General features: G+C 45.7%; 1 protein-coding gene across 1 annotated transcript in view; it reads right to left on the bottom strand.

The window, feature by feature from the left end:
* Window positions 1–372: 372 nt before the first annotated feature.
* The window catches only part of TGFA (transforming growth factor alpha), a 46,962-nt gene continuing 32,695 nt past the window's right edge, over window positions 373–14,639 (bottom strand). The window contains exons 3-6 of the mRNA XM_074981680.1: window positions 12,169–12,286; window positions 10,816–10,965; window positions 6,283–6,392; window positions 373–2,451 (exon numbers count right to left, since the gene is read on the bottom strand). Coding sequence (XP_074837781.1) covers window positions 2,444–2,451; window positions 6,283–6,392; window positions 10,816–10,965; window positions 12,169–12,286 — 386 coding nt within the window. The 3' untranslated portion in view covers window positions 373–2,443. The remainder of the gene's footprint in view (window positions 2,452–6,282; window positions 6,393–10,815; window positions 10,966–12,168; window positions 12,287–14,639) is intronic.

Raw genomic sequence — 14,639 nt, 5'->3', positions numbered from 1 at the left:
TATTAAGTGGCTTTAGGGCAGTTACTTTGGACTTCTGTTTGGCTATTTTTCCTCCAGGCATTTTGGGCCAACAGAGGGAAGCCTGCTCTAATGTTTCAGAAGATATTAGAGAAATGGGGGTAAACTGAGCAATTACTGCCTGATTCAGGAAAGAACATAAAAACTTTAAGCAGTGACTTAAATGCATTGCTGATCAGGGCTGCTTGACCCAATTAGGGCATTTCCTCTTTGATGGACTCCTGGAATCACTGATGGAGTCAGACATGTAGCTCACAAATTAACCAGATCCTGCTCTATGCAGCCACACCCTCCAAATGCACTCTCTGTAGCGTTCCTATGTAAGGTAGTAGTGATCCATATGTGAAGCACAGATGCCATTATTTTGAAAGCAGATGCGGGGGGGGGGGGGGGCGGAAATCACCAAATTCAAGAGAGTTGGCGAGGGGTGGGAGAATTGTGGAGGGATATCGATAAAATGATTCTTGTTGGCTGGATGGAGGCACATCAATCTGCCCCCATAGGAAATTGAGGGGGCTGGACGCAATAGGTATAGATCCATTGTAAGTCTGCATCAGACTCCAAGTCAAGATGCAAGGTCTACCAAACAGTTAAACAAGCTCCTCTCTCACTCTTAAGTTTATGGAATAAACTCTCACTTGTTTTAGCCATTTCAAAATTTGCTCTGCTGACAGTCATCAGCTTGTTGTAGGAAACCAAAAGTTCAGACTGTCGTCTCTTTTGGGTGACAGTTTAAAAAAAGAACAAAGCAAGCAGTTGTTTCCTTATAGAAGATAAATGGTAAGCAAAGTGTTCTCATTTTCCCTACCATGGTTTAAAGTTGCAAGCATTCCTCCCTTAAGATTTTGCTTTGACTCAAAAGGGTGAAATTCTGCTCTTAAATCATAGGACAAACCAAGGGCCAAATTCCCAACAGGTGTAAGCACTGAGATCGATAGCAGGGTAGGCCTCATTTAGGCCCAGCGCAGTGAATTTTGCTCTAGGACTGCATTTTGCTAGGCAGATCTGACTGCAAACTTTGGACCAACACTGAGAATACTCCATAAGCAGGACTGTCAAATTTGGTAGCCAATTGCTTAACGTACAGTAAATGTTCATCCACCAAGACACAAAGACAGACTTGGGGGCGGGTGCAAATTTTTACCTACAAGTTAGAATCCACAGTCCAGGAAATAGTCCCACTGATGTAAATGGGCCTGATTCTGATCTTGCCCTAGAGCAAAACTAGGAGTAACCAGTGCAGTTACACCAGCGTAACCAAGATTAAAAAAAAAAAATTCAAACCTCATTAGTTTATTCAATTTCATCTATTCCTGTGTGTGGGAGAGGTTTGTGGGATTGGGCCCTAGGTTTGCTGCTGTTAAAACATAGCAATTCTGAATGGTCCCTAGTGACCACAAAGAAATGCAAAATGTCACATATCTTAGGCTCTCCTGCCAACCCATTACCAACACTGGAAAGACTTGAATGAACTTTGGATCAGGTGCTAAATACCTAGACTTCCATCACCTTGATTGGAGCAATCACCTCCGTGTCCCATTTTCCAGCTTTCTAACACCAAAGACATTAACCACTCCCTTGACACTGAATCTCAAACATTTTTCTGCTTCAATGATTTGTAATATTTTCTGCCACCACATTTATAAAGCAAAGGACTGCGGCGCTTGAACATTTCCGCCCCGGCCACACTAGCTCATGTGTTGCTGTTTTTCCTTTGCAACAGGTCTCCTTAAGAGGGAAAGGACAGCTCTGACCAAGCCACTTCATCCTGTAGTCCCCTGCAGATTTCACCAGGCAGGGCCGATGTCCCAGTGGCAGCAGCACAAAGGAGACCACAAAAGTCGCTGTCATGGAAATAGGATGTTCCTTTGAAATGACGGCATGCAACCGTTCCTCCCAATGAGTCAAATATGTAACAAATTCATCAAAGACCCTGCCTTCAGGTATGTTCCATACAGTCCCAACACGGGACAGATACCAACTGCTGTCGTACGCCGTCTCCAACCTGAAACGTACACACACTTTTCCATCACTCGTGTCACACCTACTCCCACATGCAGAACAGTCACATCTACGTAAACATGAAGCTGACCCACGCGTAGAGTTCTCATGTCTGAGTCTGAAGTCTTGTAAAAGAGTCTTTAAGATTCCATGGTGGTTGAGATGCGATCCACAAATTGCTCCATGGCTTCACATTGCATAGATAGGGCCCTCAATTTGGCAAAGTTCTGAAAGCTCAGCATAGAATACAGGATGCATATGAAGAGACAAGGTAACATAGCAAGTGCTTGAGATTATGCCCCTCCAGAGCATTTTTGTCCGTGGAAGATAGTTCTTCTCTGGAAGAGCACAGGCTTCCTCCATTCTACTGCAGCAGTCTCTTCTGGCCATGGCAATTAATAGATCAGTCAGATCCAATTCTCCTTCAGACCACTGCAGATTGAAAACAAAAAGGAGGGTTAACCTACTTCCATGGGAGCAAATGAGGGCATAACCTGGCTCTAATCAAGTGTCCACATTAGTCTGACCCAGTGGCCCATCTAGCCCTGTGTTCCATTATACTTGAAAGAGAACGAGCAAGAGGGCAATTATTGAATGACACATCCTTGGCCCAGCTTCCAGGGACACTAGAGCCATCTGAATAGAAAGGGTACTGAGAGCCCTTGTGCAGTGCAAACTGTAAATCCTGTACAGAATGGAAACCACTTCAATCCAGGGGGTCTGGCAGAACCCTGAGTTCCAGCACCCAAGGTCAGAGCTAAACACACCTAGAGCAAGAGGTTGCATCCCTGCACATCTTGAGTAATAGTCAGAGGGACCAACCCTCCATAGTGAACACATTGGGAAATCCACTGCAGCCACAACCTGGCGAAGCTATGTGGCTTACAAGTTGGGCACACCTAGTCCTAGGATTGAAGAACAGTCTGATTTTCATAGAGTGGGTGATCAACATTTTTGGAAAGCCAGGCCGCTTAATGGGGGCAACCCAAAGTCATCCCTATTTGAATGTTAAGGGAAGGGGGGCACCACTCATTTTTGATTTCTTGCTCATTCACAGACAGGCCTACCAACAAAGGGGCAGTTGCACAGGGGCCATTGCACAGGGGCCCAGCATTTCAAAGGGACCAGGAGCTCCAGCCACTGCTGCTGGTACTATGGCAGTGGGCGTCTGGAGCTCTGGTACCTTTGTCGTGCCATGACAACGCTGCTCTGCATGGCCATAAGGAGAGCCCAGCACCATGGTCTGGGCTGACAAAGGGCTAACTGGCTTAGGTCCCACCCCTTCCAACCTTGGCTTTGCCCCTTCCAGGGATGCAGAGCTGAGCCTCTCTCACACCGTGCCCCAGGGCCAGCGGTGGCTGCTGGCCCTGCTGTTCATAGGAGTTCATGTTCAAATGACATGGCTGTTTCATTGCCTGATGTACGGCTAAGGCCTCCTCCATCTCTTTAAGTGGAAATAAAATGCACTCTCTCCTTTACTATGGGAAAGGTAGAAACACCTTCCCTACAATCTAGGGCACCCAAGACAATCACAACCAGCTCTGGAGACCCTGACATAAAACCAGGACAAACAAAGGCACCTTCACTGCTGCTATAAAAATGGATCTGATAAAAGCAAAAATGTTAACAATAAGAGGCATACATGCTTTCTACATAATATTCAGTCCCCTTCATGAGGGCAATGAATAAGTCAGGCTAAGATAAATTAGAGCAGAGACAAAATTAAAGGAAAAAAAACAGGAACAGAGCCAGAGTAATTCAGGCCTCTGCCTAGACAGTATGTCATATGTCACCTTGAATTTATTGCAATGGTGTTGTGCAAAATAAAAAATAAAAGCCACCACACACCTTCTGCTGACAAAGAATACCTTGTACCAAATTGCCAAAAAGCACAGATGTGGTATTTTCAGAGATGCTAGAAAAGGTTATGTGATTTATTCCAACGTCACTGGAAATCTCTCGCAATCAATGTGCATTTAGTCCCTCCATGGGACTTGTTTACAAGAAGATTCAGTAACCGGAACGAGGCACAGCAAAGAACTTGTAAATCAATTTTAAAGGGTGTAAAAGTCACTCAGCAGTCAAAAGACACTTTACTATAAATTCAGGCTCTCTGTTAAATGGGAGAGTCTGGAAATTGAATCTTTAGGAGGGAGATTTTTAAACGGTTAGCTACCACTCACAGTTCAAAATCTTCTCTTGCTTAAATAAGAGTTATTATTTCATTAGATATTAAGGAAATTACATCTCATTCTTTGCTTTTTGTATTTCTCTCAGTATGCAGTTTTAGCTGGCAACGCTCACTCACATTACCAGACCCAATGGGGCCTGATTCACATGTTACATCAATACTGTTTTACCCTTTGGTGTTGAAAAACCTTACATCTTAGAGGGCAACATTAAAATGGAGTGAAATAATTTCATTAGGCAGATGAGGGCCCTATATGTGGGCTCAGGAGATCTGGGTTCAACTCCCAGCTCTGCTGTTGGCTTGATGGCTGATCTTGGGAAGTTGCTTCCCCTGTCACACAGATTTCCTGTGAGTAAAATTAGATAATGATATGGACTGCATAAAAACACTTGGAGATCTTTGCATGAAAATGGATATGTAAGAGCTCAGTATCATTTTGGAAATGCCAGCTAAATTCACTCAAGAAGCCAAGTTACTCAGCTGTTTTAACCTACCCGATAGGGATTTTTAAGGCTCCCCCAACCTCCCAAAGTAGGAATTCAACAAAAATAAATGTTAAACGCATAAAAAAGTTGGTCTCCAATGCATTCCAAGGGGTAAACAGGACCATTCTAACAGAGGATGATAAAAAAAATGAAGCGTACAGATGCTCACATTACTTTATGCTAATTCCAAAAGGACTTTGGTGATCCTGTTCCCATAGCTGTCTATTGCAGATGTATCTTACCAGTAGGTGTGTTACAGGCTGTAGGCCTGGTTTGACTTGAGTAATTAGACACGGGTGAGGCCACCTTTCTCAGAGACACGGGATTAGGGAGGTAAATAGAACAGAATGTCTAGGCTAAAACTAAGCTCATGGGCCCATTAGGCTGTCTAAGAGACAGAACATCTGTAGCAGCTAAAATACAGGGGACCACCCAGGGAACTACTGAAAATGGACAAGAGAAGTTTGGACCAGAAAGAGGAAGTAAACAATTGTACATGGATGGTGCATGTATAGAACATGCCATACAGGGACAGGCTCCTCTGAAGCAGCCAGGCCCCAGGGCAGATTACAAGCCCTCTTGCCAAGAGAAGAACTGTGTGCTTCCCACCCCTTCCCTTAGCCAGAGCAGCCCCATCTCCCACCTGCCTGAAGGAGCCATGGGCCAGCTGCAGCCATGCCTACCCTCCCTTCCCCAGACCTTGCACAGACCTTTTTCCCAGAGCAGACTGGGCCTGGGGAAGTGGTACGGCTATGGCTGGCCCAGTGCTCCTTCGCATGGGGGGTGGGAGGAACACTTAGGCCTTCTCCAGGTGGGAGAGGCTTGTGGCTCCGCCCAAGAGTTTGGAACAGAGAAGGGGGGCATGTTTCCAAGCTGCAGCAGCAAGCAGGGGGGACTGGAGCTGGGTACTAGATCCCCCTTGTTGCACCCATGCCTGCAGTCCACTCAAGTGACCTTAAAAGGGTCTCTTGGGGTTCCTGTTTGCTGCTACCATGGCAGTGGCCAGGGCCACCCAGGCCCTTTTAAATCACCAAGACTCCTGGGCAGTTGCCCCCTTTGCCCTACCCAATCAGCATGCCTGGAAGTTACCAACCCAATCCCAAAACCACAGGCTGCGTCATACAGTAAATGCACTGTAACGTGTATATATACACAAAAAAGGGAGAGGTTACTTGTGCAACTTTGGGTGGGTGATACGCCCTGGTCTCAACGGAGAAACCCAACACCCGTCTGCCCCTATGCCTGATCCAGAGGGCAGGAGTCTGTTACAGCACTAGCTAAGCAGCCTTGACTCTCCAGCTAAAAGCATGATCTCCTACCATTTTTGAGCTAAAGCAGTCCTTGGTTTGGTCCCCTGCCTCCCAATGCATTGACCAAGATGTTGGCTGTTACACAGGGCTCTTTGGCCCTTCCTTCTAAGCACCTGAGAAAGGCTCCAAGCCTTCTATGTGGATACAGAGAGAGAAACCAAACAGGAGAGGGATCATTTAGATTTTTACATGTGACCTGAGCCAACTAAATGATTTCCACGCCATCCCAGGTAGCTAAGGGAAGGAAGCCTGTTGCCGTGACAGTTGTTCCTCCTACCTGTCTCTGAGCGGCAGCAAGATGCTCCCCCCTTCAGGAGCCCACTGGGCTTCTCATGCTTGCAGATGAAGACTCGGCACCACTCGCAGTGTTTTCTTATCCTACAGCAGCTGCAAGGCAATTAGAGGGTGGGGGATTAGGATGAAGAAACAGCCAAGAGTTTGTGTACAGCAAAGGAGGGTGAAATCGACAAGTCTTGATGGCTCAAGAATAAAAGTCCCAGCAACACAGCGGGCTGAATTCCATTCACCGCTACTTCTCCCCATTGACCGACTAAGGCAGTGTCTACACGTGCCCCAAACTTCGAAATGGCCACGCAAATGGCCATTTCGAAGTTTACCAATGAAGCGCTGAAATGCATATTCAGCGCTTCATTAGCGTGCGGGCGGCCGCGGCACTTCAAAATTGACGCGCCTCGCCACCGCGCGTCTCATCCAGATGGGGCTCCTTTTCGAAAGGACACCACCTACTTTGAAGTCCCCTTATTTCCATCAGCTCATGGGAATAAGGGGACTTCAAAGGAGGCGGTGTCCTTTCGAAAAGGAGCCACATCTGGACGAGACGCGCGGTGGCGAGGCGCGTCAATTTCGAAGTGCCGCGGCCGCCCGCACGCTAATGAAGCGCTGAATATGCATTTCAGCGCTTCATTAGTAAACTTCGAAATGGCCATTTGCGTGGCCATTTCGAAGTTTGGGGCACGTGTAGACGTAGCCTAAAGGAGCAGAATGCGATGGATACATTGCCTCTATTTGTTGCGTCTAATAAGAATGGAGGTGCAGGTGCTTAAATTGTACAATCTTTGGGAAGCAACATGAGAGGAAAAAAAAAAAGTCACACACAGCATTCACTTGGCTTAGTACCAAAATGAATTCCCCCACTTGGGGCGGGAAGAGACAGGTATTACTATATCACTAACAATGCTGCATGAGAGCCATGAGGAAGGGCAAGGGAATGCTTAATCATTGCCAAGCAACAGGGAAATTTAGATAGGCAAAAAAATGGGACAAACTCACCCTGGTGTAGCTCCATTGAGGCACAGGAATGAATTTAGATCTGGTTAGTTGCCTGAAATCAGGGATGTGAACTAGACCCTGGAGGTTCCAAACCCTACTCTTGGGAAGGGTGTCAGGAGACCTTTCAGGATCTAGTCTAGACACAAAGGCTGGTCTAGATAGAGGAAGGACAGCCTGGCTCTGAAAACAATGGTCCCTGACTCAGAAGCTCAGGGTTCAATTCCCACCTCTGCAAAAGACTCCCTGTGTGATTCTGGATAAGTCACCTAAGTCTTTGGCCCCTATTCGGGAAGGCACTTAAGCATGTGGCTCATATACTCACATGAATCAGGGCCTTTTGGCTCAATTTTCCCTTTGTGAAACAGGGAAGATTCAAAGACTTATCTCCTACCCTTTATCTATCTAGATCATAAGCAAATCACAAGCACTATGCATCTGTACAGCTTGTACGGCCACGTGAGCCTCATGTCATTTGGGGCCTGTAGGTGCTACTTGAATACAGATCAATAAATCACATGCTCAAAAACTCAGGTTTAGACCTCAGACTACTGGAGGAGACAAAAGCTCTCCAATGAATTTGAGGCAAACTGCACACAGCAGCCAGTAGCCCAAATTGATGTGTTGTTGAAAGATCTATTTACATTTATAAGCTGTGAGAAAAGCTACGATTAGGGCAAGACAAACATATTGGTTTATTGCTGCTGCAGTGACTGGTTTGTTCATTTCATCCCATTGTGAATGAAGATTTTAGGAGCTAACTGAAGTAAGAGTTAGGGCATGCAGAAAGACTATGAGGCAATTATGTCTTGTAACACATGCCACTTGGATTGGGAAATCAAACCCCAACACCACTTACCTGTTCCTTTTAATTACACAGTGAAGTATTGTTATCTTAGTCAACACTCATGTTGCAACACAAGTCTATTGCCCACCTGCCTTTAGAATAAATAGGGAAGTACTTTATATCCATGGGGCGTGGGGGTGGGGGGCAGGGGGAAGAGAGCAAGAGCTGTTCCCTGTCATTCCAGTTATCCACCAAAGCCAGCGATAGCACTAACTAGGATTCCTTTATCACAACAGCAATGGGAAAGCTCTGTGCCCTCTAAGATGTGCCATGCAGAGGTCTGCATGTCTCCTACCAGAGTTTTATTCACTCAACACATTAAACAGAGCAGGAAGCTTCATTTCATGCATTACTTTCAGTGTTACTTGGGGCATCAATTTCAGCTGGATAAACACCAAAGGTCCAACCCTATTCAGGGGCTCAGCACAGTTCAGGGTGAGGCGTAGAGCCCGCAGCTGCCACAAAAGCAATCTTTACAGTGTACATGCATAGAACCAGCTCAGAAATGAATCTCAAGGAGTCTACATTAATGTAACCTACAGCTTCTTCCAGTCTTCTAGTACACAGGCTACACAGTTTAGATCCCCTTATGTTCATTTATCAATGTAAACACACACTCCTTTTGTACCTGTGAATTTGGCCCCTATTTTGGTATAGGCTTAAGAACCTAACCACCTAGTTTTTAAAATAGCTGTTCAGTTCATCCATTTAAATAGTCAACCTTAGAAAAAGATCAGCAAATTTCAGGCAGTTTTTTCCTGGCACTGCACTCAAAATATCCTTCCAGAAAAACATCCACCTCTGAACTTTAGATTATTCTCTATATGAAAGACTGAGGGCCCAGGACTGTCTCTGAAACAATTAAAGAGACCACTTGAAAGCGAATGCACTTTAGACTGTATATGGAACAGGAAGGTATTAGCAGGAACGTTGTAAGCAAAATATGAGTGTTCTGTCCTACTCCATGCCGATTAGGACTCAAATGAAGTATTGTCTCCAGTTCTGGACATGACACTTTGAGAAAGAGGTGAACCAACTGGAGAAAATCCAGAGGAGAGGAAAGGAAAAATGACAGCTGGTCTAGAAAGCACGACCTCTGAGGAACATAAGAACGGCCATGCTGGGGGAGATCAAAGATACCTCTAGCTCAGTATCCTGTCTTCTGACAGCAACCAATGCCAGTTGTCCCTGAAGGGATGAACAGATGAAGTAATCAAGTGATTGGTTACCCGTCACCTACTCCCAGCTCCTGACAAAAGAGAAGCTTGGGACACCAGTCCTTCCCATCCTGACCAATTGCCATTCATAGACCTATCCTCCATGAATTTATCTAGTTTTTTTAAACCCTGTTAAAATCTGGTCCTCACAATACTTTCATGCAAGCAGCGCCACAGGTTGACTGTGCGCTATGTGAAGAAATACTTTGTTTTAAATCTTATCATCATCAATAACCATGGGCTCAGTGTCCGTTGGTGTCCAATGCCTCTCTCACTATTTCCTTCCATCTTTTCCTATCCAGTGCGGAGTGGCTTAGTTTCTGTAGACTAGCTCCGCACCAATCTATCCATTCTCCATGGGGTCTGCCTCTCCTATTCGAGCCATCCATTATGCTGAATACCAGGGTCTTGACTTTTCATTCGTTGTTCATTCTGCATATGTCTGAAGAATTGTAGCTTCTGTTTTATATCCTTCTGCAGTAGGTTCTCTTTCGGCTGTATCTTGCTATATATTTCCACATTGTCAACCTTTTGCATCCATCCTATTCTCAGAATCTTTCTATAACAACTCCTTTCGAATGCCAATATTCTTCCTTTCGAATCTTTCATTATCACCCATGTCTCACATCCGTACAACATGCTGCTGAATACACACGTTTTCAAGACGCCCAGCTTCATTCTTAAGCTAATTTCTTTGCTTTTCCAGATCTTATCCATTGCCTTCAAACTCGCTCTTGCTTTTGCTATTCTAGTCGCTACCCATTAATATCACTGGGTGACTCCCTAGTTCTTGTGTTATGGCAACAAGCAAATAACTTTCCCTTATTTACTTTCTCCACACTGGTCATGACTTTATAGACCTCCATCATATTCCCCCTTAGTCACCTCTTTTCTAAGATGAAAAGTCCCAATCTTTTTACTCTCTCCTCATAAAGCAGCCATTTTAACCCCCTTATCATTCTTGTTGCCCTTTTCGGAACTTTGTCCAATTCTGAGGCGACCGTGCACCTGGTACTCAAGATGTGGCTGTACCACGGATTTACACAGTGGCAATAAGATAGAAAATAAGAGAGACACTACCCCTTTTTAAATGATTCCCAACATTCTATTTTCTTTTTTGACTGCTGCTGCACATTGAGTGGATGATTTCAGAGAAAGATTAAAAGGATTAAGTTTATTTAGCTTGGAGAAGACGGAGGGGGAGCCCAATACATGTTCAGTTATGTAAAAGGTCATTATAGTTAGGAGGGTGATAAACTGTTCTCCTTAACCACTGAGGACAGGACAAGAAGCAATGGGCAGTGTAGGTGAGTCGACCAGCGCAGGCTCCTTCCAGTCTCACATATCTATGGTGGAATAGGACTTGGAATTTGTCTGGATACTTTTATGCTGCAAAACAAATCCAATGTTCACTGAGACTCACTCAGCTAGGGCAAAACAGCATGCAATGCAGACTTACTGTATTAGTACACAGGCCGCAATAAGTACGACTGATGCTACCACGGAAACCACCACCAAGGCGGTGATAGTTTGTTTCTTCTGATTGGCAGCTACCACCGCAAGGAGGTCTGCATGTTCGCATCGCGTCCCGACATAGCCAGAATGGCAGCTGCAGAGAGAGAGGGAGAGAAGAGTTAAAGAAGAAAGCACAAGAACCCAATGGGCACCCAAGCAATAATGACCCAGTCGGCTGAAGAGGACAGATTCTCAAACGCATGTGGCAGTCGATCCAGGGGAGGAAGGCACCTCAGTCCCCCCAACCAGAGAATAAAAAAAATGGGGCAGAAACAGAAGAGCGGTATTCAAAATTAAAGGGCAGATCATGCAGCACTTATTCCAGCAAAGCTCCCAATGACGTCAAAGGCGAAAAAAAGAGGAATGTAGGGTAAGGCCCTGAGCATACACTAAGCCAGCAGCTTCTTCCATTCCCTGGGCAAAGTTTTCAGGCTGACCAAGCGCCAACTATCTAGTCTCCAATTTTAGAATGCTGAACTCCTGCAAACACTCATTCAAATCTGGGGACTAGCTACGGGCACCACTGAACATGAGGCTAGTGATTTAAGTTAGGTTTAAAAAAAACCAGGGTGGGCCAGTGCCATCTGACTCCAAATCAAACAGTCCTGCAGCCTGCCTGCAGCGTAGGCATCTGGGCTTGGGTTAGAACCCAGGCTCTGAAACCCTGTGAGGCGAGAGGAGCGCAGGAATATCTACCCAGCAACCCAAGCTGTGTCAGCCTGAACCAGCTGGGCCTGGGCCAGCCATGGGGCTTTTAAATTGCAGTGTAAACGCATCCTAGAGACCTAAATATGGATTTAGGAGCAGCTTCATTTTAGACACCCAGGCTTGGCTTTTCTCCCTTCGCCCCACCTTTGGGCCACGAATTACAAATGGGAGGAGGACAACGTTCCCCGTCAGCCGAGCACTTGGGTGGCCGCTTAGGAAAGATTCAGATGTTGCCTCGCTGATTAGCAGAGTGCCCACAACTGGCAGTGTGTATTCTATTGATGGTGCACATCTACACATGCTTTGGTACACACAAGATTTATCTTACCCCTGGGTGGAAAAAAGCAGCAGGAACACCGAAGGTGAGTATTCCATTCTCTCTTGAAAGTTTCTCGCCTGCCTTGTTTCTGTAGAGATGCCACATGACTCAAAAGATAACTTTGGGGGTGAGAACTGGCACCAAAAATTAAATGAACTTGTCACTACACAGTGGCACGGTTCTGCTGCCCTGAGTTACAACGGTTCATTTCTCTTCTGCTGTCACCTGCGCTCACACAAGCAAAACCATGTGCCAAGAAAAGAGACTTACACACATGCTGGTATCTCCTCTTGTACCAGAAACCTGCAGGTCCCGTGGAAGCAGAACTGGCTGTGGGAGTCAGGACAGTCATTAAAATGGGATCGGACTGCAGCAGCCACTGGGGGACCTAGATGGAAGAGACAATATAGACACATTTTTAATGCCATGTGTTCGCCAGGTCAGAGGCTATCCTCTGCCCTACACAAGTGTGCTCAACAAGAATTTAGATTTTGCATGGATGTGGCATTTCAGGGGCACGGAACACAATTTTTTGTAATCCATGCAGGGAAGCCCTAAAGAACAACAGAAAAACATTAACCTCTTTAGAGTTGTTCCCTTCCTCCACCCCGCAAACCCATCCTCTGGCCTTTTTCGATCTAAATTTCAAACAGCCCAATAGTTTTTCCTGAACTATTGGACAGAATTCTGGGGTAGGGATGCGATTACCTCTGACAGTTTTTAAGAACCATTTCTGTAGAAACCTCTTGGTTTTGCTCGATACACTTGAAGCTGCCCAGGAGATTGAGCTATCCGATTCTCATTAGTATTAATGGAAACTGGAGACCCAAATCCTTTAGGTGGCTTAAAATAATCCCAGGATCTCTTTAGTCAATTCCCCCCGTACAAAGAGGTTCCTCATTACCATAGCACCCAGGTAACCAACCAAGATCGCATTGTGCTTGATACAAACAAACATTCATTCATCGTGGTTTGAGCCCTAAGATTAGCAAAGTACAGGTGTGGGGTCTCAGTATATCTGAGCCCACCAGAACAAGAAGCCCACCCCACTCAGCTGAGGAAGGGGCCAGACACCAGGGTGCTCAATTGGCAGAGAGACTAGCTGTCCATGGGGCCACAAGAGAGAGAGCGTGGAGAGGCATAAAGTTCCCCCATGCCAAGGTGCTTCAAGTTAAACTTGGAGGAACCACATCTGGGATGAGAGGATTGTTTGGTCTCCATGGCCCAGCTGGCTCTTGGTTTCTGTTGAAGCTGCCAACACGGGGCAAGTGCTAGTAACACTTCAGTGGTCCTTCTACACAATGGATGCTCAGCTATGGAGTACGAGGCCAAGTCCCCCATCTCATTTCATGCAGGCCATCATATCATCTGGACACCATTTGGGCACAGCTAGCAGGGTTCCCTTTAGTTTTCCCCCCATCCATGGGCAGAATAAGTTTTGTTTTGTGCACCGAGGCACATGTAGATGTGCGCCACCAATTGAAACACGCAGCTAACTGTGCACGCTCAGACTAATCAGCAGAGCGGTGCCTGAATCTCTCCTGGTGACCACCCAAGCACTCAGCTTACAGGGAACTTTGACTGCTCAGCTGGTCTGAGTGGGTGACTTATAGGCAAAGGACTCCGTTCCCCATTTACTGATACAACTAGACACCCTCCAACACAGATGCCTCTGTACCTTAGACACACACAGAGGAATGGAAGGGTTCTGTAGGAGGAAAAGAAATTTCATTTCTCCTTCCAGAGATGTTTAGCTAATACTACTGCAGGAGTTCAGATTTTTAAAGTAGGTATTAGCAACTCTGCCATTCAGGCTGGTGTAGGTGGATAGAAAGGAGTCGCTTCTGTCGTCATCGAGTCTCCATTTGGCCCTGAATCTGTAATGAAAGCTACAGAGCTTGCAGGCTGAGAAAAGTCAATACCACAGGGAAAGGAGGAGATTATCCACTGAACAGGGGTTGGAATTTTTCTTCCAGCCCTATGCAAAAAAGCATTCAGAGGGAACCAAAAGATACTGTTAAGGGGCCACAATGGGTCATTTTTGATACACTCACAAAATAAGCCTTTTCTAAGCAGCTTAAAGCTTAAAATTCCCAGCCTGGATGAAGTGGAGAAATAACCAAAGACTTGTATGTTTAGAGGATTTTCCAAAGAGTGACTGCACTCTGCCCTTTGTTTTCCTGTTATTAAAGTGCCAACAAGACAAAAGCACATTACAGAGATGTTGTATGTAGACAGGAAACATGAGAAAGGGCTTTAAAACGCACCTTTTCCACCAAGCGGGATGGACACAGCCACCTCAGTGCTGGCCATGCTACATAAGGAAATATTGCAAAGTAAAATATCAGTATTAAACAAGGCAGGGCACAGGAACACCACAATCCAACTGCAAACACAAAAACTTCCCTGCCCCTCCCAATTGCTACACTGTTTTCCCATCACCATTCACAGCTATTATGGAAGACAAAATATCTTGCTTTTGGATTAGCACTGGTAGGAAGCACATCCCACCTCTGATGTTTCAAAGCCCCCTCCGGTTCCTGCTGCCTTACATTTATGGCAGGGATGGTAATTAAATTCTTCTCTCTCAAACACTCCTGGGATCCAGGGAGATTTCAAACCAGTTTGAGTGTTAAGCAGTGATACCGCAGAGAGAGAAGACTTGGTTGAAATCACGTAGTCACACAAAGCAGTGGCTGGGAGACCGGTTGGATCCTTTAACAGCAGAGCCAGAACTGCTA

The sequence above is a fragment of the Carettochelys insculpta genome, chromosome 31 (assembly GCF_033958435.1).
Source record: "Carettochelys insculpta isolate YL-2023 chromosome 31, ASM3395843v1, whole genome shotgun sequence".
Lineage (NCBI taxonomy): Eukaryota > Metazoa > Chordata > Testudines > Carettochelyidae > Carettochelys > Carettochelys insculpta.
The sequence above is the reverse complement of the archived record's forward strand: the minus strand, read 5'-3'. Positions and strand labels throughout refer to the sequence as shown.